Raw genomic sequence first — 26,747 nt, 5'->3', positions numbered from 1 at the left:
GTTTCCCTGGAGGGATAGCCCCCCACCCATAGACTGGGCTGCATCCCTAGCCGGGCTCGACTGCCCCAACCCCTTGTCAGCCAGCACTCAATGTTCCAGCTAGGGAGCAGAGGGGCAGGGCCAACCCTGCCCTCTGAAGCAGATAGCACAGCCAGCCCATGGCTGGAAAGCATGATGAGATGCTGGGGCACTGTGATTTAACTTGACCCAGGAACTGGTCTGGGACAGAAATTTCATAGTTTCTAGGGTCGGAAGGGACCTGAGTAGATCATCTAGTCGGACCCCCTGCCATGGCAGGAAAGAGTACTGGGGTCAAACGACCCCGGCAAGGTGTTCAGCTAACCTCCTCTTAAAAACCCCCTAGGGTAGGAGCCTGCACCACTTCTCCTGGAAGTTGGATCCAGATCCTAGCTGCCCTGACCGTGAAGTAGCGCCTCCTAATATCTAGCCTAAATCTACCCTCTGCCAGCTTGTGACCGTTATTCCTAGTCACTCCTGGCAGTGCTCGGGGGAACAGTGACTCCCCCAATGCCTGCTGATCCCCCCTGACTAGTTTGTAACAGCCCACGAGATCCCCCCTCAGCCTTCTCTTTTGGAGGCTGAACAGGTTCAGGTCCCGTAGCCTCTCTTCATAGGTCCTGCCCTGCTGTCCCTGATCATGTGAGTGGCCCTCCTCTGGACCCTCTCCATGCTGTCCACATCCCTCTTGAAGTGCAGCACCCAGAACTGGACGCAGTACTCCAACTGCGGCCTGACCAGTGCCACATAGAGGGGGAGGATCGCCTCTTTGGACCTGCTCGAGATGCATCTGTTGATGCATGAGAAGGTACGGTTGGATTTCCTGACTGCTTCCCACACTGCCGGCCCATGTTCATCTTGAAGTCAACGATGACTCCAAGACCCTTTTCCGCCTCTGTGCTGACAAGAGGGGAGTTCCCCAACCTGTAGGTATGATGCCAGTTGTTCCTCCCCAGGTGCATCACCTTGCACTTGTCTGTGTTGAAACCCATCCTATTCTCATCCGCCCATGCTTGTAACCTGCCTAGGTCCAATTGTAGCCTGTAGCTTCTTTCTAGTGTGCCCACATCCCCCCACATCTTAGTGTCATCAGCAAATTTGAACAGGGTGCTTTTTAGCCCCTTGTTCAAGTCACTGATGAAGATGTTGAACAGTGCGGGCCCAAGGACTGAGCCCTGGGGGACCCCACTGCCCACGTCCTTCCAGGTTGAGAAGGACCCGTCCACCACCACTCTCTGGGTGCAGTCCTCCAGCCAGTTGACCACCCATTTGACTATGTGGGTGTCAACACCACAGTCCTCAAGTTTCTTAATGAGAGTGGGGTGAGAGACAGTGTCAAAAGCCTTCCGGAAGTCCAGGAAGACTATGTCCACTGCTACCTGCATCTATTTATTTGGTGATCTGATCATAAAAGGCCACCAGGTTGGTCTGACAGGACCTGCCACTGATGAACACAGTCCCCTGCTAGCCCCTTGTGGCTATGCGCCAGAATAATTTTCTCAAACAGCTTGCCAAGAATTGAGGTAAGACTAACTGGCCTATTAGTTTCCCGGGTCCTCCTTCTTCCCCTTTTTGAAGATGGGAACCACGTTGGCCCTCTTCCAGTCCTCCGGCACCACACCAGAGCACCACGAGTGCTTGTAAAGCCGTGCCAGGGGTCCTGCAATGACCTCGGCCAATTCATTTAGAACTCTAGGGTGGAGATCATCTGGACTGGCTGACTTGAATATGTCCAGTCCCTCCAGAAGCTCCCTAACTAGTTCCTCACTAACCCTTGGCCCAGGTGTGCCTGCTCTGGGGCCCGAAGGGGGCCCAGCAGGGAGGTGGCTGTTCTGGTCCCTACTTAGGAAGACAGAGGCAAAGAAATTGTTAAACATGTTAGCTTTGTTGTCTGGTGTGATAATCAAATTTCCCAACGTGTCCTGCTGAGGCCCCACATTACCCGGAACCTTCTTTTTACCCACTATTTATTTAAAGAAGGACTTCTTATTGTCCTTAATCTGGGAAGCTAGTCCTAATTCCATCTCTGCCTTGGCCTTCCTGACTGCCCCCCTACATCCCCAAGTGACTGTAGTATAGTTGTCCCTGGTGATGTCCCCTTCTTTCCATTGGGTGTATGCCTCCCTTTTAACAAGGAGACATTCCCGAATGCTTTTGGTGAGCCATGGAGCCATAAACTGGTTTGAAGCAAATCAGTTAAGTCTGATACTACATTCAGCCAGGTTCACCTTAAACCAGTTTCAGCCATTTTGAAACTGGTTTATGTGCACTGAGCTGCTGTTCTGTTCCAGGTTTAAGCCAGTTTCTGATCACTTAATGTATGTATAACTTAATGTGTACATATAACCGCTAAGTGAATTCATATTTGAGATCTCAATGCAATGTTCATGGCTTAGAAGACTCTTCAGATGCCCTGTTTAAATTCTGTATCCTTATAAAGCTTTTTTAAATCACTTCTTTTGACATTTTGAACAGACTCTGCAGTCCGGATTTATATACAAACACCATCATTATGACTAAAGATTGGATGCTTGGCATAGTGGTAACCACTTCAAATAATTTCTGTGAACAACAGCAAAGGCATGATTTGAAAGACGGTTAAATCATAGATTAACTGCAATTAAATGATTTTGTAGACATGGCATGCATGACGTCATAGTCTCAGTGATGTCACTGGGTTTCAGTGCATTAGGATTTAGCTCAAAGGAGTAACTCAGCTGCAATGTAAACAGCGGAGTAAAATGCATATCTGCCACAGGAGTCTAAACTAATGCATCTTTCACATCAAGGAATTAGAGAAAAGGTATCAGGTAAATTGTTGGGAGTAGGGAGACTAAGATAAACCAATCCTTCCTACATGCTCCTGATAGTTGCATCATTTGCAGCTCTAGAAATCGTGATTTTAACATTTCATAAACCAAAACAGAATTCTATGAAGGTGCCTGCTCCTAATCCAAGAAGAACGAACAGTTTTGATCATTTGATATTGATACTCCTTTGATAGTTTTTTATGTTCAGAGATTTGATGTGGGAGGTTTGTTTGCATGCAGGTGACATTAATTTACTGCTACTTCATTCACTAAGGTGCTTCCTCCATTTTAAATGGTTGAAGACTTGCAGACCCAAAAATGAATACATTAATGCATAACAACAACATACATAAATACAAAATACACCACAACTTAAGGGCTGGTTTCCTGTTAGCTTTTCATTGAACCACACAACCAATGTGTAACTAACATGTCCACCAGGGACAATTAAGACCTATTTACAGACATACAGGCTGTCATGTCTTCCCTTAGAGACCAGGCATGATTTAACAATGCTACTTTTTATTCCAGCTTTAGGGGCCTGTTTTACAGAATAAATTCCTTTAAAATTTCATCTGCTATATCTGACTCTACACAGTAGATATTGCACCAAATCGTAACCAAAACAGGCTCTCACTCAGTGTGACTTTATGGTCTTTTGAAATATGTAAAGATTGCCATCATTGGCTTATTTTATTTTTTATAAACTCAATCATGTATCTTATTCTTTTATTACAAAGAGAGACTGCAAAGCCCAAATATGGTGTTAAAATCACAACCAAGTATAAATTTTTACTATCCTCATGAGAGCAATTGAAAGGAAAAGCATTTGCATGCTAAGCTTCATTGACTAAGAACATCCTGAGCTGGTACATTTGAAGGAGGCTGCTTATTTGAACTGTTTGAAGTTATTGTTTTACATCTTTAAAATGTTAATATTCTATATATACGAAGGTGTCCAAGCAACGACATGTGGGCCAACTGAGTGTAGAATATATTTAGGCCAGATTCTTAGTCAGTATCTATCAACTACTACAATTAAAACTAAATGAGAATTTTTCCCCCGTAGTGTATAGTTTTATAAAATCCCCTTTCAAGGCCAAATTTAAGTCATTGCTACTTCTACTATATGGATCCCAAAATCTTAGGCATTTTTTAAATAGCCATAATCTCATCATATACTCCTCTCTACATACAGAATCCTCTCACAATCTATAGCATGAATGGGGTATTTTTGCCTTCCTAGAGGAACAGAAACAATGAGCAAGACTGTTTTAATCAGCACTGGTCAAGAACATTGATCTTCTCAAAACAGTAAAACATACATCTCCATACAACTTCTATAAGGTAAATATAGAATAATACTTACATTTTCAAACACTCCTTTAGATTATCAATTCTTTCAAAGCTGCCACTGAGTATACACATAAAATATGTACACATTTCTTGTACACAAGGGGATATTGATCACCTGTTTATCATAAAAATGTCTAATTACAAGGTAGGCATAATATGTTTGATGTGATCTCGATCTCTTTTAATAAACTATCCAAAATTATATTAGCTATAAAATGTAGAATGATTAACCCTTATACTTCAGGTATAAGCTACTAATTAGAGAGAAGAAATTAGAAAACAGCATTTCCCCAAACCCAGGTGGTTACAAAATAGTCTTTATAATGGATCTATGCCTTGGCTTGAAATATCTTAAAATAGCAACATCAGATAACGATCCTGGACCTAATAATGTCTTACTAATAAAACCAGGTATTAAAAGTACAGTATTGCTACTTCTGGCTTAGCAGGGGAAAATATGGTACCCATTAGCAATGTCTTATCAGTTTATCTCTGATGGTGGAAGCTGTAGGCAGAGAGAAGCATAGAGCAGAACAGTCTGGATAGGCCTTGAATACATTCTCTCTCTCTTAGCATGTACTCTCTGGTGCCATGAAATACAGGATTCTGGGACAGATGGACCTCTGGTGTGGCCCAGTATGGAATCTTTTATGTCTGTATTCATAAGAACATCAAGTTTACTCAAACTCTAAACAGAGAAAGGAAACATACAGTTTCCGTCTGTAGCCAAAAGCCTGTGCATCAACAATGTGACCTAAAAGTTTTCTGGAGCGGCTGTGGCAGGCACATGGTGGACCTGCTACTTTATGAGATCAGGCAGTCTGCTGAGCCTCTGGGAGGTGGGGTCAAGCCTAATTAGAGAGTCAGCTAACCCAGGGGCTGGCAGGTGAGGCTGGTCCTGATCAAGTTGTCACTTGATTACAAGGGAGTTTAGACAAGGTATAAGCTGAGACCCTGAGAACAGGGCTGGCAGTAACATCTTTGGAGCTGGTAGAGGAACATCACCAAGCAGAAAGGCTGCAGCTCCTGAATGCCAGCATGGAGAATAACATCTGGAGGAGGTTCCTGGGGACCCAGTGTGGGGTCCAGAGCCCTGAGAAGGGGGCTGAGTGCCTGGGCCTATTTATAGGTTAGATGAGCCCTGAGAAGGGGGCTGAGTGCCCAGGGAGAGGCCAAGCCAGCCCAGAGAGTGAGAGGTTGAGTACACAAGGGCCTAGTGAAGTGCCAGACCATCCGTGGGAGAGGAGCTGAGAGTCAGTAGGCCTATTGAGGGGCCAGGTGAGCCCTGAGAGAGAAGCCTACTGTTTGAAAGACCTAGTGGAGGTTCTGGGGGAACCCAATGAGTGAGCTGTGTCTGTATGCCTATTGAGGGGTCTGGATGAGCCCACAGAAGGAGGGGCTGCACAGGAAGACTGATAGCTTAGGGTGAGGCCAAAGAGAAAAAGTGATCTACAGAGGGGCCCAAGAGAGTGGACCAACAATGATGAGACAGCTGGTAGATTGACCCTGGGAATCTCAACTGTCCTGTATGGGGCCAGGGCCCAGGAGAGGCCTAAAAGGTGAAATAGACCATGGCAGAGCCTGCCAGAGCCAGGAGAGCCTGGAGTTCTCGACTGGCCCAAGATGGGGCCAGGGCCTAGGAGAGGCTGAAGGCCCTTTTGTGGCCACAGTTAGGAGGAAGGGGTCAAGGGGCATGCAGCCCAGGATGATGATGGCTGGTGCTAGGCCATCTGAGAAGTAGGGATCAAGGACAGGGGTCCAAGAGGGAGATAGGGACCAGAGATGGGGGACGCAGAGTGAAGATGTGACCAAGGCTAGGGGGCCTGGTGGTTAGCAGCCCAGGAGGGGCATAGGGCATTTAAGGGGGAGCCCAGAGGGGCAGAAGCAAGATTGGATAGGCCTGAGGACCAGTCCTGGGTAAAACCTAAAACTGCACCCTACTGGAGTTGGTTGGTGTAGTGAGCTACCTGTGGCGAGGTAGCCTCTATGAAATGCACATGGGCCATTCCAGGGAAAGGCAAGGATGGGCCTCCGGAAAGCCTCAGCTCCCACTGCCTTGTGGGTGACCCTATGGAGAGGGAAGGCTAGGGGAGCACACCCCAACAAAAAAGCACTTGCCAGGGAGATCAGGATCACATGGATCTAGAGGCCCAGTGAGGGGCCAGGGAAGGCCAGGACTGCATGGGTCCAGAGGCCCAGTGGGCTGGATGGGCTCAAGGGACCTGAGCCACATAATGAAGCCCAGTGAGTGGGCTGCAGCCCAGCGAAGGGCCAGAGCAGAGTGTAGGGCCAGCCAGATCCGAGGCCTGGAGGGTGGCTGTGGGGAGTGAAGAATGAACAGGGTCTAAGACAAGAGACCAAGACAGGAGCTGACAGCTAGCAGAGGGGCCAAGAGACTGAGGGGTTGACAGCCCAGTAAGAGGTTGCATGAGACTGAGGGATCTGAGGGCCTAGAGGAGCAAGAGGAGAGACCAATGGGGTCTGACAACCCGAGTGGGGCTGAGAGAGGCCAAGAGGTTGGAAGGTCCAGTAAGGGGCTGTATCAGTAATAAGTTGAACATCTGCAAGGATGCCATCTGCAGCATGGGACCTGACATAGGGGAGGTACAGAGCCATGTGACTGGCCCATAAGACCGACCAGAAGTCAAGTGGTCATTATAGTAAGATCGGGGCAGCCTCTCGCAACATATATATTTATGTATATTGCCCCTAGAACAGGGTATTACTAAAATGTTATTGGGTGCCCTGTTACAGTGGCCAAAAAGTAGGAAATGAGGCCTGGTCTTCAGTTAGTGTAAGACAACACCTCTCTGTTGATTTTAGGGAAACTATGCCAATTTATGCCAGCTGAGTATCTGGGTTATCATTTAGAGGTGGCCTAGTGTCCCTTACAGTCCTAATCAGATTTGCTTCCTTTCCTGGCTCTACTTAATAATCTTGCTCCTTTTGGACTGCAGCTACCATATGTGGAGGAAATGATAAGCTTACTTATACCCCAAAGCCCCCTGTGAACATATTTATAGAGTCCAAAGACCCTTTCCCATAAAAGCCATTTTAAGAGAAAGACTCCCAAAGATTTGCGTTGTGAACTTTCTGCCACATCATTCATTCTTCCCAGAGTTAGGAAGTGGCATCCTGAGGAATCAACTGCAGGTAGAGAGCTGCCTACAAACTCTGGCTCAGGAGGTCCCTGCACTCCAGTGAGTGCTATAACAACTCTAGGATATTTAATTGGATGTAAGTAAGGATTTAAAAATTGCTTGTGTAAAAATACTAGAAATAACTTAAGAAAAAAGCTAAATTTTAACAGTGATTCAGACCCTTGGGGTCCTCAGTCCCATTTACTTCTGAAAATGGAACTAAATCTCCTAAATCACTTTGGCTTAAGTGACTTATGATTACTGGAAGCTCTGAGTATTGGGTGCCCAATCTGACAGGCTTGAAAGGGGCCTGATTTCTAGAAAGACTAGCATTTGCCATCTGAAAATGAGGCTTCTGTAGAACATCTATGATAGGGTACCTCAACATCACTAGTTACTTTTGCAAATGTGAGCATAACCTAGCAATCATGCTTCTGGTAATGTTGCCATATGTTTTCCAAAGGAAGTTCCTATCTAATTGCCATAAAACAAAACCCCAGTGTTCACCCACAACTTCAGAAATGTGACCTTCAGTAATAAAGAAATTTTGCCTGTGAATTCAGCAGCAATTCACCAGGTAAAAAGTGCTAATAGCTTGAAGGAAATACCTATTTCCAAACTCTGTATAGTTTTTTAAACTGCAGCTATGATAGCATTCAAAGTCAATGGTATTGTCTGTGAGAAAAGCAGAAGTTTCTTCATTTGACTATCGCAAGTAATGAAAGCTTGAAATTTCTTCCTATTTATGACTATTTACAGAGATTTATAATCATATCTGGATCCATTTTCCACACCTGCTCAGCAAAATTATTATTATTCAAGCACTTTGTGAAAAAAGAAAAAAGACCCAAACAATTGCTTGAAATTACACCCGAGTCAAATGTTGATAAAAAGGTGCCATACAAAGAATGAAAACTAACTGCTGTGAAATTTAATGAAACCCACTGAGTGCCAAGGGCACAAGCAGCCAAATTGAATTTTAAAAGGTGCCAAGCAGCAAGGCTCAGAATCAGACTAGCCACTGTGGTAGATGAGCTAAGCTGAATGACTTTTCTGTGTCATGAGATCAAAACAGAATGCAATTCTCATGCATGAGATGAAAAGTTTAAATATTTATCCCTCGGACTTCCTGTGTTCTTAGCACCGGATCCCCCTGCTTAGTGGCACAACATGGAATTTGTGTTGTCCAGCTAAAGGTTTGTCACAGCTCTTGCAGGTCACTGAGTGTTACACAATACATGCTCTCTCCTGACATGATTTTTATTTCAACCTGCTGTGGAACAGATACAAGCCAAATAGAGCTCTGTTAAATATAAAGTTTAAACTCCCTTATGTCTTGGTTAAATCAAAAATCCAATCTAATTCACTCCCATTTACCCTCTGAGGTTCCTTAGCATAACTATTACTACCCAAGGCTTCTGCTATCCCTCTGATCTTAATATTTTTAGAGATATATCTAAAAACACTGCATAACTGGAAATCTACTCTACTGTGGCCAAACCAAGTTATCAAATGTATTCTGTTTTTTCTATTTTAAATCCAGTTCTCAAAGTTGCTTTCAATAGCTCCTACCACAGAAAAAAGTTCAAACTTGTGAAGAAGTCAGCAAGCATATCCTCCAGGAACCTCAGGGCTATTTCTTATACTCCACAGCATAAATCCACTGAGCATTGTAGTTTAGAAGCAGCTTTTGTTATTCCAGATTGATCATTCATGGCTTTATTGGAAATCCTTTATCCTCAAAGCAAGGGACAAACTCCCCATCCCTTTGCATTTATTAGGAAAACATTCTTCTGGAATTAACAATACCACTTTATATGACAAAAGCATCTTTATTTGGGAACAATACTAGACAACCAAACTGTCCGATTTGCAAAGGAAGGGCCAAATCTTTATATTACCACAGAAGCTAGCCAGAATGCTTATCAGGATAGTGTTTTGCAATTCTCATTTGGGTTTTTGGTTAGGGTTGCAAGAAAAAAATAGTATGCATATAAATACATTGCTCTAGAGATATTTTAAGATATTTCCATCCAGCTTCTACTAGTTACCACAAAGTTTAGTTAACATTTTTTTCAGCTCAACAGTTAAGAATGTTATACAGAAACCAATGCAAAGGATATTGAAATAAAGCACCACCTTCCCTATTATCAACCTAGAGCTCAGTTCTAGGTAGACTGAAGTTTAATCCTATGAGACAATACCTATGTTAACACGTGCCAAACCTACTGCGTTCAAGAGCAATGCTTTCAAACACAGTGCACTGCTCGTGGCAGACTGCCTCCTAAATCAGAAGCAGTGTAGACGTGTCCATGTGGTGCCACAAGTAGGCTACATAGCTTGGGGGAAGGGCACCTGGCTCTGTCATCCATCAGTACTAATTAGCCCACCCTATGAACTGTGTGGCCATGGCTGGGTAGGAGGCAGTCCCCCTACCATAAGGAGAGCAGTGAGTTTGAAGATGCTGCTCTGGAGCTGGGCAAGTTGACCGTTACAACATGGCCAATGAGCATCCTGTCCTTAATCCAGCAAAGCACTTAAGCTTGTGCTTCACTATAGGTAGATAAAGAGTTGCACTGGAGTTAAAACTGACTACCTAAGAATGCACAACCAGCCCCTATGGTGGTCATTCATGCACAGTTTTGTGCACCTTCTTGAAAAATAAAACCTGAGCAGCCTCAACTCCCATTCACTGACTCCAGCACAAAAGACTACCCAGGTTTCGGTCGTATGGTCCTGATTCTGCTCCCACAGGAGCTGAGGAATGTTGCCAGCGACTTCAGCAAGAAGACCAGCAAGCCTTTGCTAATGTTTAAAAAAAAGAGAAGCAGTTGGAGGAAAAAAAAAAAAGACTGTGTTCTGTTCTCTGCTATGCCAATATTAGTAGTAACAACACTGAAATCTTGGAGTTGCATCAATGCAGGGGTGGGCAAAATGAGGCCTGTGGGCCGGATAAGGCCCTCCAGGCCATTCTATCCAGCCTGCGGGACCCCTAAAAAGTTTAGAAAATTAATATTTATCTGCCCCTGCCTGCCTGTTATGTGGCCCTCACTCAAAACTCAGTAAAAAGCCCTCTACCCAAAATAACTGCCTGCCCCTGCATCAATGCAAACAATGTAAACAAAATCAGAATTACTGTATTAACTCAAATCTAAGTTGAACCTGAATTTAAGATGACCCCCACTAATTAGATTCTATATATGGAAAATTTATAGATTTGTTATAATTTTCCAGGTATATCATCTAATTACTGTGGGGTTATCTTAAATTTGTCCCTTCCCCACACCACTACAGCAGGGAAAGCAGCATGGTGAGGGAATGGGGGCAGATTGGAACTAAGCATGTGGAAACATAGCTTTTGCCAACCGTGCAACAGAGTGGGTACTGCTGATTGGCCAGGCAGGGGACAGAGTTTCCATGTGCTCCATGCTCTGAAGGCAACCTAGCCTGAGCCTGAGCCAAGGTGCATCTGACAGTCAGGCGGGAAAGGGGGCAGCAGGGGGGCAGAAGCTACAGAGGGCAAGTGGAGGAGAAGAGGAGGCTGCTGTGGATCTGACTCTGGCCCTGGCCCAGGCTCAGGGCCAGAGTCAGAGCCACAGCAGCTGCCTGTCCCTGCCCCCTCCTCCCCCATTTTGTAACTGAATCTAAGATGTGGGGCTTTTCCCCCATGCTGACTGGGGGGAAATTCATCTTAGATTTGAGTAAATATTGTAAAACTCACCTCCCCCAGCTAACACCCACAGCTCTAACAATGCTGGGTTTTATGCATCAGGGGCAACACATAGGGGGTGCACATGCACCCTCTAAGCATGACAGGGCACCCACTACAAAAAAGGTGCCACCGACACTGTTCATGGCGCCTGCAGGCGGTCACCACTCGCCACCCTGCCACCAACACTGTCTGCGGGTGGTCCGCAATCCCCACTGGCTGCTGCTGACGCTGCCGGTGGTGTCTGCAGGTGCCCACCCCCCGTGCCACCAACAGTGCCAGTAGCGTCTGCGGGAGCTTCCCCGCTTACTGCTGCCATGCTCTCACTGCCACCACTGCGCTGCCACTGCTACCCCGCCCCACCTTTTTCTGTGCACCCTCTTCTGTGCCTAAACCAAAGCAGCAGAAACACCTGAACTAACTGATAGGGAGATGACAGGCAACATGTGTAACAGTGTTACTCAGCCTCATAATGTTATGTGTTTCTAAAATCATCCCTTTCTTCTTGTGTCACTTCACTTCTTATTAGGTAGTGTGCCTCCCTATAGGAAAATAACATCATTGGTAGCCTTCAAGTCCTACGTCTCAACTCATTTTTATGATTAAAGAGTCAGAACATTTCTTCATGGAATCTTTGAAAGCCAAAGATTTCAACAGCTCAGATGCTAAAAGGGCCTGTAAACAGATGAAATTATGTGAAGGAAAATGTAGGCTGAACATTAGGAAATAGCTTCCTAATGGAATTCCTCCAAGCCTGTGTCTTCCAACTGAAGTGAGAAAAGCCCCATTAAACCGGACTGGACAAAGCCCTGGAAAAATGTGCTGTTGTGAACAATCCTGCGCTGTCTCTGGTGTACAGCGTAGCCTATGACTTCACCTCCCACTGGAAAAATACAGCAAATTTTCAACACCTCCCAGAAGTTTCCAATAACATTTAAACATCTGAATGAGTTCAGGACAGCAAGCAAGCTGGGTCTTTCAATTCAGAAACCAAATGAGTAGCTCCAAGCCAGGTCCTGCTCTCATTTAGCTTATAACAACTGGATTCACTCTGGATTTGCACCTATGGACCTGAGAATAGAAGATGGTCTTTTATATTCAATTAATTGAACCTAGCTTGTTAGAGCTAACATTACCCAGAAAATCACTAAACTGTGAGCTCCAACAAGCTAGGTCAGAAGTAAGACAGCTTCTTCAGGGCTTCTCTCTACTTCTTTCAGAAGTGAACAGATTCCTAGCTGGTATACTATAAACTGGCCTCAGTCTACCAGCTTCACTAGAACAATGCTGAATCAGGGTGCTGAGCATTGCTGTTACTTTCCAATAAAAAAACTAAGATAAAAAAAAAAAAGAAATTCATTCCATGTATAAATAAAACATTATTCAAAGACTTCTTTCAAACAAAAATTCTGGTCTTAATGCAAAATTCTGCTTAAACTCAGTGCAGCTCCAGCAATATTCAAAACACCCCAAAGTACTTTTATATTCAGCATCAATAGCAAAGAAAAGAGAAGGAAAGTAACCCTTCCCGATATTTTAGTGGCATTATTTTTGTGATGTGTCAGCATTTCCATTATAAATGTACTTTCCAGAGCTTTGGAACCAGGCTTCAAAAATTTGCTCTAGGCTGAAACTAGGCATGTGTGCATTTTTTTTCCTTACTGAGCTGAAGTTTACTGGAGTAGTAAAAATAGAATAATAAAAATAAATGCTCAATTCAAGCCACTAGACATGGGTATTGTTAAATTAAGCTCATCTAAGGAACCGCTCTTCATTTATGTCAGTGGGCAACCAAACAATCCTGACACTTTGAGACAGACTCAGTTGATATAAATTGTCACAGCTCCTTTGAAGTAAATGAAGCTATGACAAAACACAGCAAGTGAGGGCCAGCTCTTTTTTGAGATATTTGCTTCAGAGGCATAACTAGCAACTCTGGTGCCCTAGGCAAGGATGCTGGAAAATGGAGGGGTAGGGGTGCCAAACATTAAGTGGGGGAAGAGGGCTCGAGACAAGCATTGGAGGGTCTTACCAGACCCCCAAGACTCTAAAACCCTTGCCCAGGCTCCCCGCACACTGGTTGCTGCTGTCACAGTGAGAAATCCCTATACGTGGGCTGCTGCTGTAGCATGGGATTGCCAGAGACTGCCATTTTGGCACCTCGTTTAAATCAGTGTCTGGAGCTGCTGCCCTGCTCACCCAACCCTAGATATGCTACTGTTTGACACAGTCAGCTAAAGCAAGAAGACTCACAGCTTAAGCCAGCAAAGTGGACCAAATTATAGTGGAAGTCTAAATGCATCTAAGAAGAATCTAAGCCTGTAACTCAGTGCTTCTCAACCTTTTTAGATTCAAGACACACCCCTCATCAGACTCAAGGCACCCTTCAGAAAATGCCAACTCCCATCTTTCACTCATTTTTTACTAGAGAAAAATAATAGAGCAATTCTTCTGTTGCAAAGACCTCAGAAAAACTACAAGAAGTCATAATAATGTTGACACTATAGATTCCTATTTGAAATCTCTGGGCTTATCTCACAAACCATGTAGGTGTTTGCGCACCTAACAGTGCTAATATTGCATGGCACCCCATATCACCCTTAAAAGGATCTCATAGCACCCCAGGGTTCCATGGTACCCTGAATGAGAGTCACTACCACACTTTCTTCCATCCTCTCAGTTAGCATAGCTATACATTAACTAAACTCCTTTACAATCAGATTCAGTGAACAATGCTTAGAGGTAATATTTCAGAAGTGCAAACTGCATTTGGTTAAGAGGGTGGAAGTGTAGAAGAATTTAAGGGATATGATCTACACATTGAAAGAACTAGATTATATCAACTTCAGACTCACTTCTGAAACTGCTGCTCTGTTTCTTCTAACTTTTCACCTTTGTCTTTGTACAGCAGGGGTCTTATTACCTAATGTTCTACCATATGCTGCAACATCTGTTAAGGATGGCACTTTCTTTTAAAATTCCCTTGCTTCAGTCACATCTTCCCATAACAGTAACTTTCCCTAATTCTTGATCCTGCCTTTCTCACTCAGGCAAAATTCCCAGTGGAATCAAAGGACACAATCCTACACTGTTTTACAGGGCATGTGAGCAGCTGCACCAGGGTAGAATTGGCGTGAAGCAGGCATTAGACATCAACCCTAATAGTCCCAGTGGCTGGCCATGCAACCAAAGGTATAACGAACAGAAGAGCTGAGCCCCAAAGGGGTGTGGGTAACAAAAAATACACACTACATTTATTCCATGGCTGGATGCTCATGTAAAACAGGTGGGAGAAGCTGCAATAAACTGGAGAAGGGAGAAAACTGCTTGCATCTGAAGCATGAAGTTAATTGTTTTGATTAAAGGAGACTATAGCACACCTTAACTAAGTTTCAACTAATTAGTTGATCTCAGTGCATAAGGTAGGGTCTGCAAGAATGGCTTCACAGGAATACACTAGTAAATACGTTTATCAATTGCTAGAAAAAAATCCCAAAATTATTTTGGATGTTTGCACAGAGACTGGGGGAGTGGTAAATAATGAAGAGGAGAGATCGCTGATACAGACTGATTTGAGTCAATTGGTGAGCTGAATGCAAACAAGCAACCTATGTTTCCATACAGATCAAAATAAAATCAAATGTTAAGAATATGGCCCATTTTCTCAGAATGGGTACTATCCCTGGGTAACTGAGCCTTTGAAAAAAGGACCTGAGAGCCATGGTGGCCAATCTGCATAACCCCACAGCATGACATTGTGGCCAGAAGGGCCAATATAATCCTTGAATTCATAAACAGTGTTATCTCAAGTAGGAGCAGAGAGATTATACCACCCCTGTGCAGCACCAGTGTAACCTCAGCTGGAATACCGTTTCTGGCTCAGGTGTCTACAATTTATGAAGCATGTTGATAAGCTGGATAGGGTTCAAAGAAGAACTACTAAAATGACCAAAGAATTAAAAAATCCTGCTTTATAGTGAAAGACACTAGATCTACATATATCTTACCAAAAAGGTTAAGTATGACTTGTTTGCAGTCTATAAATGTCTATGTGGAAGAGAAAAAGTTGATAATAGAGAGCTCTAGCAAAAAAAGCATAATACCACCCAGTGCCCAGAACATGATGCTAAGCAAGTTCAGCTAGAAATTAGGCACACCTTTCTAACAGTGAGCATAATTAATTACTAGAACAATTTTCCAAGGATTGTGGTGGATTCTGCTTTACTAGAAACGTTAAAATTAAAAGCAAATGGGTTTTTTTCCTAAAAAAATGCTTTGGCTCAAACAGTAGTTAATTCAGGGAAACTATCAGGAGCAGAGCAAGGATTTTACAAAGGAGGCTGTGGGGGCAGTGACCAGCACATCAGAGGTGACTGCACTCACAGCTCCCAACCTCCTCCCCTCCCCTTCTGGGGCAGGCAGACCACAACACCACAGCAGCAACAATCATGGGGGTTTCCCAAGTCCCCAAGCAGGTAAGAACTCCTGCCCTTCCCCTCCCTGCTCAGAAGCCAGGCTTAGCCCAGGACAATGGTGATGGCAGCACCAGTGGGCAGACAGATTCCCCCTCCCTACATCTGCTCTTGGGCTAGCCAAGAACATCCAGGGTGACCAGGCAGGGAGGGAGAGCCAACTACTGCTGCTGCTGTCCTGGGCTGAGCCCAGCCCCTGTGCAGCCCAGCTGGAGTGGGATAGGAGCACCCCTCACCCTCAGGACAGCAGGGACATAGTGACAGCAGGAAGTAGTGGGAGGAGAGGTGATGTCCCTCTGGTTACAGAAACGGGAGAGAGGAGAGATTTCTTACCTTCTTAGGGGACTCAAAAAGTCCCCTAACACTGCTGCTCCTGCAATCTGGTCAGAAAGCAGGGTGCAGCTGTGTCACTGCACCCCCTCTGCATCCACCTCTCAACTCTGTGATCCACAGTTTGCAAAAAGGCCAGTCTACTGATCAGTGATCTCTTCTGGCTTTAGGAATCTGCAAATTCAAGGAATCTACATGATTCTCTTAATTTCTGGACCTACGAGTCTACAGTAATCCCATTCAGAAACAGCATCTAGCAAAGTTATACTTCTGTTCAGTCTGTTCAGTCTCTTTCCTGTTGTCTCCTGGTGAGACATTTCCCTTTTCATGCTCACTGATTGAAATGCCTTTTCTGTAATAAAAGATTAGTGACTAGTTTATAGTGATTATCTGTAGTACCCAAAGGTAATCTCTCTCAGGCCATGATTGTGTGGGCACAGCAAAATCCCTGAGGTATTGTACCCTACAGGAGGCGAGAGAGAAGAAAAAGTGGCAGAACACCAAAAGTGCTTGGGGAAATAGAGTCTTTGGTTAGAGTTGGCCAAGGAACGGAAATGACAAAAAAATATATTTTTGAATATTGTTTTGGCCCTAATTGAGAAAAAAATCCAAGAACATGAACATTTCTGCAGGAAGCCATTCCTAAGAGGAAAACAAGTTTCAGGAGAACCAAATCCTAATTTTTCATTGTGCCAGCTGTCCTCCAGGAAGGCTCTTGTCAATTTTACTTTCAGAAAAGAAAACTAACTTTAGCCTTCCCAACTGGCAGCCAAGGCACTGTCACTGTGATTTCCCAGACAGAAAAATCTTTTTACAAACACTGTCTGGAGTTTCTCTGCTCCATGAGGAGAAACCCCTTCAACCAACTTGTACCACTTGCACCAAAGTTTCCACTGTGCTTTGGTCAAAGCTCAGAGGAAATACTCGGTTATATTCGCCTTAACTGGCCAGCCATCTTCTACACAGTTAGCCATGCTTTTAGTGAAATCTGGTCTTGGACCCCCACATTCAGCTTCTTATGGGGGCTAGTACAGCCTTATCCCCAGTATCCTTCTCTTCTCCTCCTACACCTTATCTCTAAGTAATCTCATCTTCAAACATGAATTCAGCTACCATCACCTCTACTTCTTTACGGAACGTCACAGGTGTGCCTCTTGGCTCTAGGCCTGTCTCCCATATAAACTAAAATGCTGGTCCATCTCTGAGCTCTCCTTATGGATAAGGGGCCATTGCCTCAAATTTCATATGGCTAAACAGTGGGTCTTAATTTTTCTCCTCACCTCCTTTCTGAATTCCAAAGGACAACATCGCCATCCTGCATGTCATTCATTACCTGGGCATTGTTGTCAACATGGATCTCTCTCTAGGTCCTCACATCTAGGCAGCTTTTAAGCTTTGCCGATTCTTTCCACATAACGCCAAGAGAAAGTATTTGCTTTCCATCAACACAACTACAACTCTCCTCTGTGTCGCATCCCAATTCCTGCACCATCCTTTTTTTTTGGCCTTAATAAAAACAATCTTGCCTCCCTTACTTCCACTTGGAATGCAAATTATTTGTCTAGTCCACAACTTCAACCGTATTACCTTTCTTCATGCTCCTTTCTCCACTGGCTCCCTCTTCTCTTCCTCAAAACACAAGTCATTTGCTTTCACTTTCAAGACCTATCTGTCAGTGTTAAGAGGTCAACATCACTCATGCGCCCATGATAACAGCCTCTATTACACTCTCATAAATTCTTCAAAAACTCACCTTTGTTCTTTTTCCTGTGCTGACCCTCATGCTTGGGAGAGGCTCCATGTTGCCATCTACAAAACTACTTTATTATTTTCTTTCTGATCCCTCCTTTGCCATGGTGATAACTTAAAAGTGAGGTGGCTGGTGCCTCTGTGAGAGCACTCTCTATCACATTGACTGAAATTGTCACATTGTTTCTCTGTACTGTCTGTATCCATCTGCTGCTCCTTGCCTTTTACTTCGATTGTAAAGCTCTGCAGGAGTCTTGGTCTATTTGTACTGCACCTAGCAGAATTGGGTCCTGAACCATTATTAGGGTTCCTGGGCACTACATTAATGCAAACAATAAGTAACAAGAAAGAGAAAAAATCAAATTTTCTCAGCAAAATTAAATATTTCCAACAGAAAATGTATGCTGCAAAAAGGGCACTTTTCATTAGAATATTTATTAGAATTAGAATATTTGTAAGATGGGCAAAGCCTGAGCAGGTCTCTCCTCACCATCTGTCAAGAGGACATAATGGTCTTTGTATATATGATTATTGCCATAGCGCAAGCTCTATAAAATTTTACAGTGGCTTTTGCATGTGTCTGAGAACTTTTTTAGCCGGTTCCTTTTTCTTCTGCAGATGGGTTCAGCATTTGCTTTAGGAAGCACTTGTCCCTTTCCCCCCAAAATATTCTTTTTTTCCCCTTTGTGAACTTACAAAATCTATCACCAGTAACAAAATAACCATCATCTTAGGGGTTACAGTAACCCTGTATGGGAATGAGAAAGAGAAACAGGGATGTGCTATAAGGGCTGCTTTCATAATGGCTTCTCCTATTGCCAAAAGGAGTTTCTATCAGTTTGAGAATCAGTTCAAGTGAACACAGTAACTTAGTTACACCAGAATTAGCTGAAGAACAGAAGCTTCAGTGCTCACTTTTCGCTTGTAACTCGGACTGAGGGCTAGTGTACCTAATACCAAGATATGTCTTAGTTGCCAATCATCAAGCACCTCTGAATTTGGCTCATTGATCCTCTGGAGTCAAAGGAGGAGTTAAGTGTGTGGAGATTAAAATCTGCAATTTGTGTGCGCCAACTCCTTTTATGAAAAGACTCACTTTGTTAGCATAATGCTCTTTAAATTTACAACACCCGAAACGCTTGTGTCTTTTGATACACTGCTTCTAATAAAACTGGTTAACCTTTTAGTTCATTATGTTTTTAATTTTATTGCTCTGCATTCAGCGGGTGAAATTATTCACCATATTAGCATGTCACATCGCAGCTCTCTCACTGCAAATTTCTAGTACACCCAGCCAAGTGGAATTTACTTGCTAAGCTGCAGTGAAAAAAAAAGAGGATCAAATAATTCTAGAGAATTTCGTTTGCTGTAGACTTGTTAAAAACTTTACACGCTGCCTTCCACAATTTTGCTCAAAGATATATAGCTGCAATCCATTCTTTTTTAAAGCACATTTAGATGCCCCAAACTTGCAAATGTTCAACTTAAACCAACTAGAAACACTGCACTTATTGTTATCTATAAGAACTATATGCATCTACATAACTGTGCCCTCAAGAGGTTAAACACAGTATAACTTTCACATAAAATGTCAGGTTTAAGAAACAATACAGTAGAAATGCTTGCAAAGTGTAATACCCACTACAGTTCTCAAAATGCAGTCCATGGACCACTGGTGGTCATCAGCCATAAATTAGTGCAAGGAAAGTGGGGCACCAGTCTTGGGCACTGATTTATGGGGTGCCAAAAGCATTCCTCAGTGCTTCCTACCTCTGCTTTCTGGCATTCCCACTCCCCAGACCTCCAGCACTGTGCAGACCCCCTCCCCATACCCTATCCCTCCACACACTTACTGTGCGCTTGACAGCATTTCTGCCCAGGATGCCAAAAGTGCTAGTTCTACCTCAGACCACCTGCAAGCTGGATGGCCACACACAGCTGGCAACTTCTTATTTCCATCTGCTAAATTTGTATAAGTAGATAAAAATGCACATTAAACATTATTGTTTCTTCTTCACATCAATTGCCACAATTCCTCTAGGACTGGTACAGGAAGCATTTCATGTAACTGTGAAGGAAAGAATCCACCAGACAATCTTCCTGGTAAGACTGAGAAGGAAGAAAACCCAGGAGTAAAGTAACTTAGTGTCTTTTTCAAAACGTATGCAACACAGAGCCCCTGATCATCTGAAATAGTCTGTATACACTGAGGACACTTTTACCCATGCTCCAATGATTCTGATTAAACACATCAGAGCAGACTTGTTTAATTGAGTCTGTTGAAGCATTCCAACCAGATCATTCCAGCGTGCTGCAACGTCTTGTGTTCAGCTTCCCTGCATTTCAAAATGACGGCAGAGGTGCTTTAACTAAAGCTCATCAAATCAGCTTTAGTTAAAGCACTCCCACCTCTATCTTGAAAAGTTGGGACCCTGTGGGTGTTTTAATTAGAGCAGCTCCTGAGAGCCGCTCTAATTAAAATGCCTCCCTCTCCCTCACTCCCACCCCAGAGCACACACGCTGAGATGCTAAACATGCCAATTCCTAAACAACTGTTCTTAGTCCATAGCGATCTGCAGTTTCATACAAGTTCTGTCATTCAGATTTTATGAGAAAAGTAGATTTATGGGACACACCTATGAATAATTGACTCCATTTGGTTGGTTGCCACATTCAGCAACAACCTGGAGAAATCCCAGCTGTAAAACCTTGGCACTATTTAGCTAAGCAGGCTGCACTGCTTTCACACAGGTGTTACTCCACTTACCTACTTGGAGTTACTCCTGATTTGCACTCATGAGAAAGAAGAATCTGGATATTTATTGAAGTTGTCTATATCATCTCAAGAGCAGCAAAAAGCCTCTCAAACCAGTACAGATCAATCTGGCAACTCAAACTCTTCTCCCATCCGTTGTAGCAGCACTAGATTCTATACTTCACCTGCCCCTGCATTTCCAAGTAACAAAATGGTGTCAATCAGCTTAGTCCCCAAATTGATCTGTGGTTTTAAAACACTGTAATACAATCACCAACATACTAGAGCAACAGGGCAGATCAAAACCTGGAAGTTAAGTCTTGGCACCTGTTTTGAATTTCAAATAACACATCTTTTCATTCAAACATTCCCCTTGAGGTGCTAGAAGGAAATTGAGCATTCTGGGGAGGGAGAATCAGAAAGTGAAAATAAACAGGAAGTGCTACCTTAAAATCACCAAGAAAATGAATGGCAGAAAGAAAAACAGACCGCATCAAGGATACTGTATATTAGATTAACACACTTCTCATTTCAATCATCAGAATAGGGATCAGATTTGGGGGGGGAAAGTAAGGCTAGATCCTCAGTTGGCTATCAGCACCATATAGACTAACTAATTCAAAGAGGCATAAGCTTTCAGCCTACTGTCATGCCACAAATGGACAGGCAGAGAGCAGGGGTACTAAACAGAAAGGATAAGGTTATTTAAATAGAAATAATAGAGAAAGTAGTCAGAAATGAGGGGGCGCTGCTTAGAGAACTGAAACTGAATTGCAATCAAAAACTAAAACACCTAACTACCTCTCTAACTACCTCACAGTTAAAACCATATTACTGTAATCACTCACCTCACTGCCACTGTCCTTTAGACCAGTGGTCTCCAAACTTTTTTGATCACGCACCCCTATCAGTAACAAAATTTTTGAGCACGCACCCCACTCTTCCCTCAGGATACAGACCAAGTGAGGGCGCCAGTATCAATCAGTATATTAAATATTAGTAAAGCTTAATTTCTTTCTTATTTTTTTAGATAAAAAATAAATATAAATAGAAGTTCTAATATTTTCTTCCTGCACCCCAATGGATCGTCTTGCACACCCCTTGGGGTGCGTGTGCCCCACTTTGGAGATGACTGCTTTAGACAAGGAAGCTATGGAGGTTGACCTTGGCTAAAAATCTGACCCACAAACTTAACCTTGGCAATGTCCTTTCAACATTTCAGGGTTCCCGACTTGGAAGTCTCTGCTGCTCCTAAGTCTAAAGTTGCTTCTTAAGTAGGTTGCAAAGTGTGATGGTTTCTCACTTTGTTCATTCTTACTTTGTTCACTTCCAGCTGTGCTGAGTGAAGTGAGACAGCCATCAAATCCAGTAGAGGGGAAAATTACACATACTTTGTAAATAATTTCTGAATGGTAAGTAAGGTTGTCTGTAATTTTAGTTTCCTATCATAAGTTCACTCATCTTTTGGATTTTCATCTACTGAAAAAAACAATAAAAAGCCCTATAAACACATCTGTTCCTTACCCCTGAAAAGGGGCTCAAAGCTCCACTGGCTTCCACCAAAACTTGGAATTCTCTTCCCTCATCATGTTTGATTCCAAGTCTCTTTGTAGGTGAGGCGGTGCACACTTTCAGCACAAGACAAAGTCACAACAAGGTCTGCAAGTTTCCCACTCAGCCCCTTTCCCTACCCTCTCAGTGCTGATGGTGGAGGCTGTCATATTTCACTGTAATCAGAAGCAGAAACAGCCAGGCAGGCTAGTGAGGCTTCAGAAAGGGGGAACGCTGCCATGAAAAATGGATAAGCTAGAATTAAAACCAGATGAGCAGAGGCAGCAGTTGCAAATAGAGAGTAAGGCATTTTAAACATAAGCAGGATTCAATCCTCTGCAATGGCTGCAAGTGAAAATAACCAGTTTGGGTGGGATCACAGAATACCATTCAGTCAAATATTCTCTCTTTTCCTTTGTCTGGTGGGGTGGAATTTTTTGATGGGATGGGCTTCAGGAAGCATTACTGTCAGAATTCACTCTCCAGTTGGCCATGGTATTTCCAAGTTGTCAGCCAAATTAAATACAGAAATGCCCATAGGCTGCAGAGCAGAGAGCAGGTTGAAGTAACAGTATGAGTTTGTTTGAACAGTTAGAAGCTGCTTTCAAACTTTGGGTCAACCCTTAGCTAAGGGGAATCAGCATAGCTCCAATGATTTTACCTGCACTGTAACAACTGAAATCAGCTGAGGATCAGACTCATACACCCTTTCCATTGGCCCAGTTTCAAACTTTAAACTGTCACATACGGTAGTCTCATCTGCAGTGATATACTGAAAAAGTTGTTTCCATTAATGTGAACCCTTCTTTGGAGGGAAACAAGTTTTAAGTAAATGAAGCACCCTGCTGTACATTCTGAATCTGCACTGCTGGGCAGGGCTATTACAGCACATGTGAAACATTTCAGCTTTGATTGCTTCAGTGCTGAATGCCAGAGAACCACACTACCCAACAGAGGTGAATGCACATTGTACAGAATAATGGTTGAATGATTATTCAAGAGGAAAGGAACACATGCCAGGCTCCAGCACTACTGATGATGGCGCACTGATGATTTGCTCTGAAAAATGACCCTTTAAAAATTGTAATGCAGGGTTCCAGTTTTATTATCTCAATAACTCTGAGGTCAAATCTTTGAAATTTACAAGTTTAAAAGTGTGCACACGTACGCGTGTGTGTGCATGGGTTTCCCTGTCAGCTTTGCTAACTCAACAAATTCATCTCCTGAGCTGACAGTCAAGCTGTGTTATTTCTAGACTGTAATATTCAAAGAACCATAGCATTGGAAAGATCCTCAAGTATCATTTAGTACAATTCCCATCTGGAACTTTAGCCCTCCATCCCGCAGGTAATTAAAACCATGCATCTGCACAGAGCCCCACTGATGACAATCACATCAAACCTAGCAGCTCTGTGGACTACCATGCCTAAAGTATGACAGTTTCTGTAGCCAGCAGTAAGAGAGTAATGTAGCTAGCATCACATCCAACAGCCTTTGAGTCCCCAGCCTAAACAGCCAGGTACCCATTTACAGCTTGGCAAACTAGGGACAGCTTTTGGCTTGAGTTCAGAGTAAGACTCACACTCACATCTCTGAAGCCACAGAAAGACACCCTCACTGTTCTGCCACAACAACTCTTGCTGAAGTCAACAGCATTGTAAAAACACGATCCCATAGAAGACAGTCTCTGCCCCAAAGACCTTAGACTCTAACTGCACTTTTACAATGTAAGCATCATTTTAAGTAGGTGAACACAGCTTAATATTCTTAAAGGTTAAATGCTATCTTAGCATAGACTTTAATGTAGGTGAGTGAACAGTGTTAACTGAACCTTGCAGAGCTGCTTTAGTAAATACAGCATGGATCCAGTACCAACATCAGCACAGCAGACTGAAATCAGAAGCTTGGCACTTACCTCCCAAGAACTGGATGCCTCCTGCCACCCTGCCCACATTTCTGGAGATGAGCTCGGACACACAGCAACCCATGAGTGCAGTCAGTGCCACCAAAAGAAGGAGACCGCAACCCAAGCCCGTCACCACTGTGCAGATCCTCCATTCAGCACTTGGGATGGCTTGGAAGGATGCATAGCGGCCACACTGCTCCACCATAACTGTTGTCTGACGACTTTCATCCCGCACAGGATAGGAACACCTCCGAAAAGTGCCAAAGGACACTGACTTTTCTAGCTGAGACCCCAAGAGCCAGTAGGGCATAAAGAATCCTACACAGGAGGTAGCAGCACAGAGGAAAGAGAGAAGTGCCCAGATCACTCCAGTACAAGTAAGGCTGGATGCCATCTTTTTACTTACAACCAACAGCAGCTGCAGTGAGAAGAGAGGGAGGGCGGGGCTATGTCTGTGGGGCAATAGGGGGGATGCTAGTTAGAGGAGCTACAGATGTAATCCAGAATCTTTCAGCTGTGATAAATCCTCAGTCTGGTAAAATCTTGAACCCTAAGGGCCATGACGCTTTTCTCTTCTGACACAGAGATGAAGATCCCTAGTGAAATAATATAAAGGAAGAAAATAAAATTTCAATAATATCAAAGTAATAAAGTTAAAAATCAGTTTGGCTTCCTATTGCACTTTATTGCCTAGAATCCAAAACACTGAGATATCATTCAAATAAAGAAATCACACTTCTATCTGAACATAATGGAGCTGGTGGTATTACAAACAACATTTAGAATGATTATAACTGAAAGAAGTTAAAGAAAAACATCTCGTTTTTCATTTTTTTCACTATATGCTCATTTACATACAGGTATTATAGTTGTTTTCACTGTTTTGTTGTGTTGTAAGTCATCTTCCTCTGCTGTTTGTAATGGTCTTTTATACAGCAAGGGAGGCAGATATTGAATTAGTTCTTAGCAATCTGGGCCTCAATCCCACAAATCTTTACATACACAGATAGTCCCATAGAAGCCCATGAGACTGCTTAGTGTTAGAAATATGCAAAAGCCTTCTTAGGGTTGGGACCTTATAGAATAGGGAAAAATTATGATAGTACCTCATTTGCTGACAAGGAAAAGGACCCACTGAGAAGTTAAACCTTTTCAAAAGTAACCATGGATTTTTTGTTTTCAGAAGTGCTAAAGTCCCGACTGAAATCAGTGGCAGTGGTGGGTATAGTGGGGAAAGACTATACTTTCAGGGATCATTTCTATAGTTGGGGACTAGAGAAGTGTGTCCAAAAGCAATCAGTCTCTCTTTAAATTAGGCCTAAACTATCCCAAGCTGAGCCTTCAAAAATTGCACCACCTAAAATAAGTGGCAACTTTTAAAATGTTGACTGTAGGCAGTGTGCTAATGATCACACAGCAAGACCTGTGGAAGAAGAGAGAAGCCCTGACACCCAAGCCTCCCTCTCTAGGACAATTCTCTGGTTCTGTTCACAGCATCAGAGCAGATGGAGGCTTCCAGTCACAACAGCACTGAACTAAAACACTTCTCTCCAAAAGTGTGTGTGTGTGTGTGGGGGGGGGGGTTATTGCTTTAAATCCACAATGGCTCATCAAGTCCCACTCAGTCTAACAGCATTTGTTAGTTTATGTTCATTTCCCACAGTGGCTGCTGAATTAATTCCAATAACTATTTACTGCTTTGCTTTTTAAAGCACCACTACATATCGAGCACTGATTTCTATTTGTGCACCGGCAATAAAATTAGTCCTGCACTCTTCCCAGCGGGAAACAGAGGCAGAGGTCTTCAAATGAAATTCATCGTGTGCGCCTCGCTCCAGTTCTCTTGGTGTTTTAGGGAGAAACAAGCCCCTGATCTGACTCTCAGAAACACCGAGACTCCAGCAGAAGGGTACGTTACTGTGTATGTCCAGCGGTCACAATCTGTGCGCACTTGTCACCCTATAACAGCTTCTCTGCTTGTGTGATAAAAAAAAAAAAAGGAACAAAAGCAGAAGAGGCGCACGCTGCTGGCATCCCGGCTTCCCCTGGGATCCCGGGATCTATTTCTTTGGGGCTTGAACAGCCCAGAGCACACGGTGAGCACGGAGCCTGTCATAATGGCAGAAGCACGGGCATGGCAGAGCCCTCAAAGGTCACCAAGCCGGATGCCTGTCCCCAGCCCATCCCAGACATGCCTCTTCGTGAAAGCCCGGGGGAGGTAAGGAGGGCCGGTCCCCTAGGCAGCAGGCTCCGTGAGCCACGGAGCCCCTGGCCAGCCAAGGAGCCACGACCCCGCCCCGGAGATCCCTCCCCTCCGCCCCCATCCCCATCCTCGGGGCCAGCTGCGCCCGGGAAGCCCCCGCCTAGACCGGGCGCCGCCTGCCCAGGGGCCCCCAAACTTTCCCCGGGGACCGCGGCGCGGGTCGGGGACTTACCGGCGCGGAGGAAACTTCCCTGCAGCCGGGAGCCCGGGCCGGGCGGGGGGAGGCAGGGCGCGCCGCCGCTGTCCCCTCCCACCGCTGCTCCCGGGCGGGACCCCGCTGCACACGGAGCCGGGGCGGAGGCGGAGCGGGTCCCGCCGCCCCGACCGCAGCACCGCGCCCGCCCCGCCCCGCCCCGCCCGCGGCGCTGAGGGAGGGGGCGAGCTCCGCGCAGGCTGCTGGGGGGGCTGTGTCCTTGCCCAAGGCCCCCCCAGTTAGGCAGGGGGGAGCAGGCTCTGGCGGGTGAAGGCAACTGTCCTTACATGGACAAATGTGGACTCAGCCTGGTGGCCTGTGTCCTGGGGCAGCCTCAACCCGGGGCAAGGGGGCAGGCAGGCTGCTGAGACCCCCCAAGGCAGAGCTGCACCGCCTCCCCCAAGCGACTGGTGGCAAAGATGTGATTTTCTCCAGGATCCTCCACGAACACAAAAGCTTTCCCGCCTCCATCCCCTACCCCATCTTCTTCCCCAC

General features: G+C 44.4%; 1 protein-coding gene and 1 pseudogene across 1 annotated transcript in view; one reads left to right on the top strand and one right to left on the bottom strand.

Moving 5' to 3' along the window:
• The window catches only part of LHFPL6 (LHFPL tetraspan subfamily member 6), a 226,232-nt gene extending 199,843 nt beyond the window's left edge, over positions 1 to 26,389 (bottom strand). The window contains exons 1-2 of the mRNA XM_090027038.1: positions 26,232 to 26,389; positions 23,806 to 24,392 (exon numbers count right to left, since the gene is read on the bottom strand). Coding sequence (XP_089883164.1) covers positions 23,806 to 24,190 — 385 coding nt within the window. The 5' untranslated portion in view covers positions 24,191 to 24,392; positions 26,232 to 26,389. The remainder of the gene's footprint in view (positions 1 to 23,805; positions 24,393 to 26,231) is intronic.
• LOC149875060 (small nucleolar RNA U3) lies at positions 25,031 to 25,109 on the top strand (annotated as a pseudogene).
• Positions 26,390 to 26,747: the final 358 nt, after the last annotated feature.

The sequence above is a fragment of the Crocodylus siamensis genome, chromosome 1 (genome assembly GCF_052110815.1).
Source record: "Crocodylus siamensis isolate JL-2025a chromosome 1, ASM5211081v1, whole genome shotgun sequence".
NCBI lineage: Eukaryota > Metazoa > Chordata > Crocodylia > Crocodylidae > Crocodylus > Crocodylus siamensis.
The sequence above is the reverse complement of the archived record's forward strand: the minus strand, read 5'-3'. Positions and strand labels throughout refer to the sequence as shown.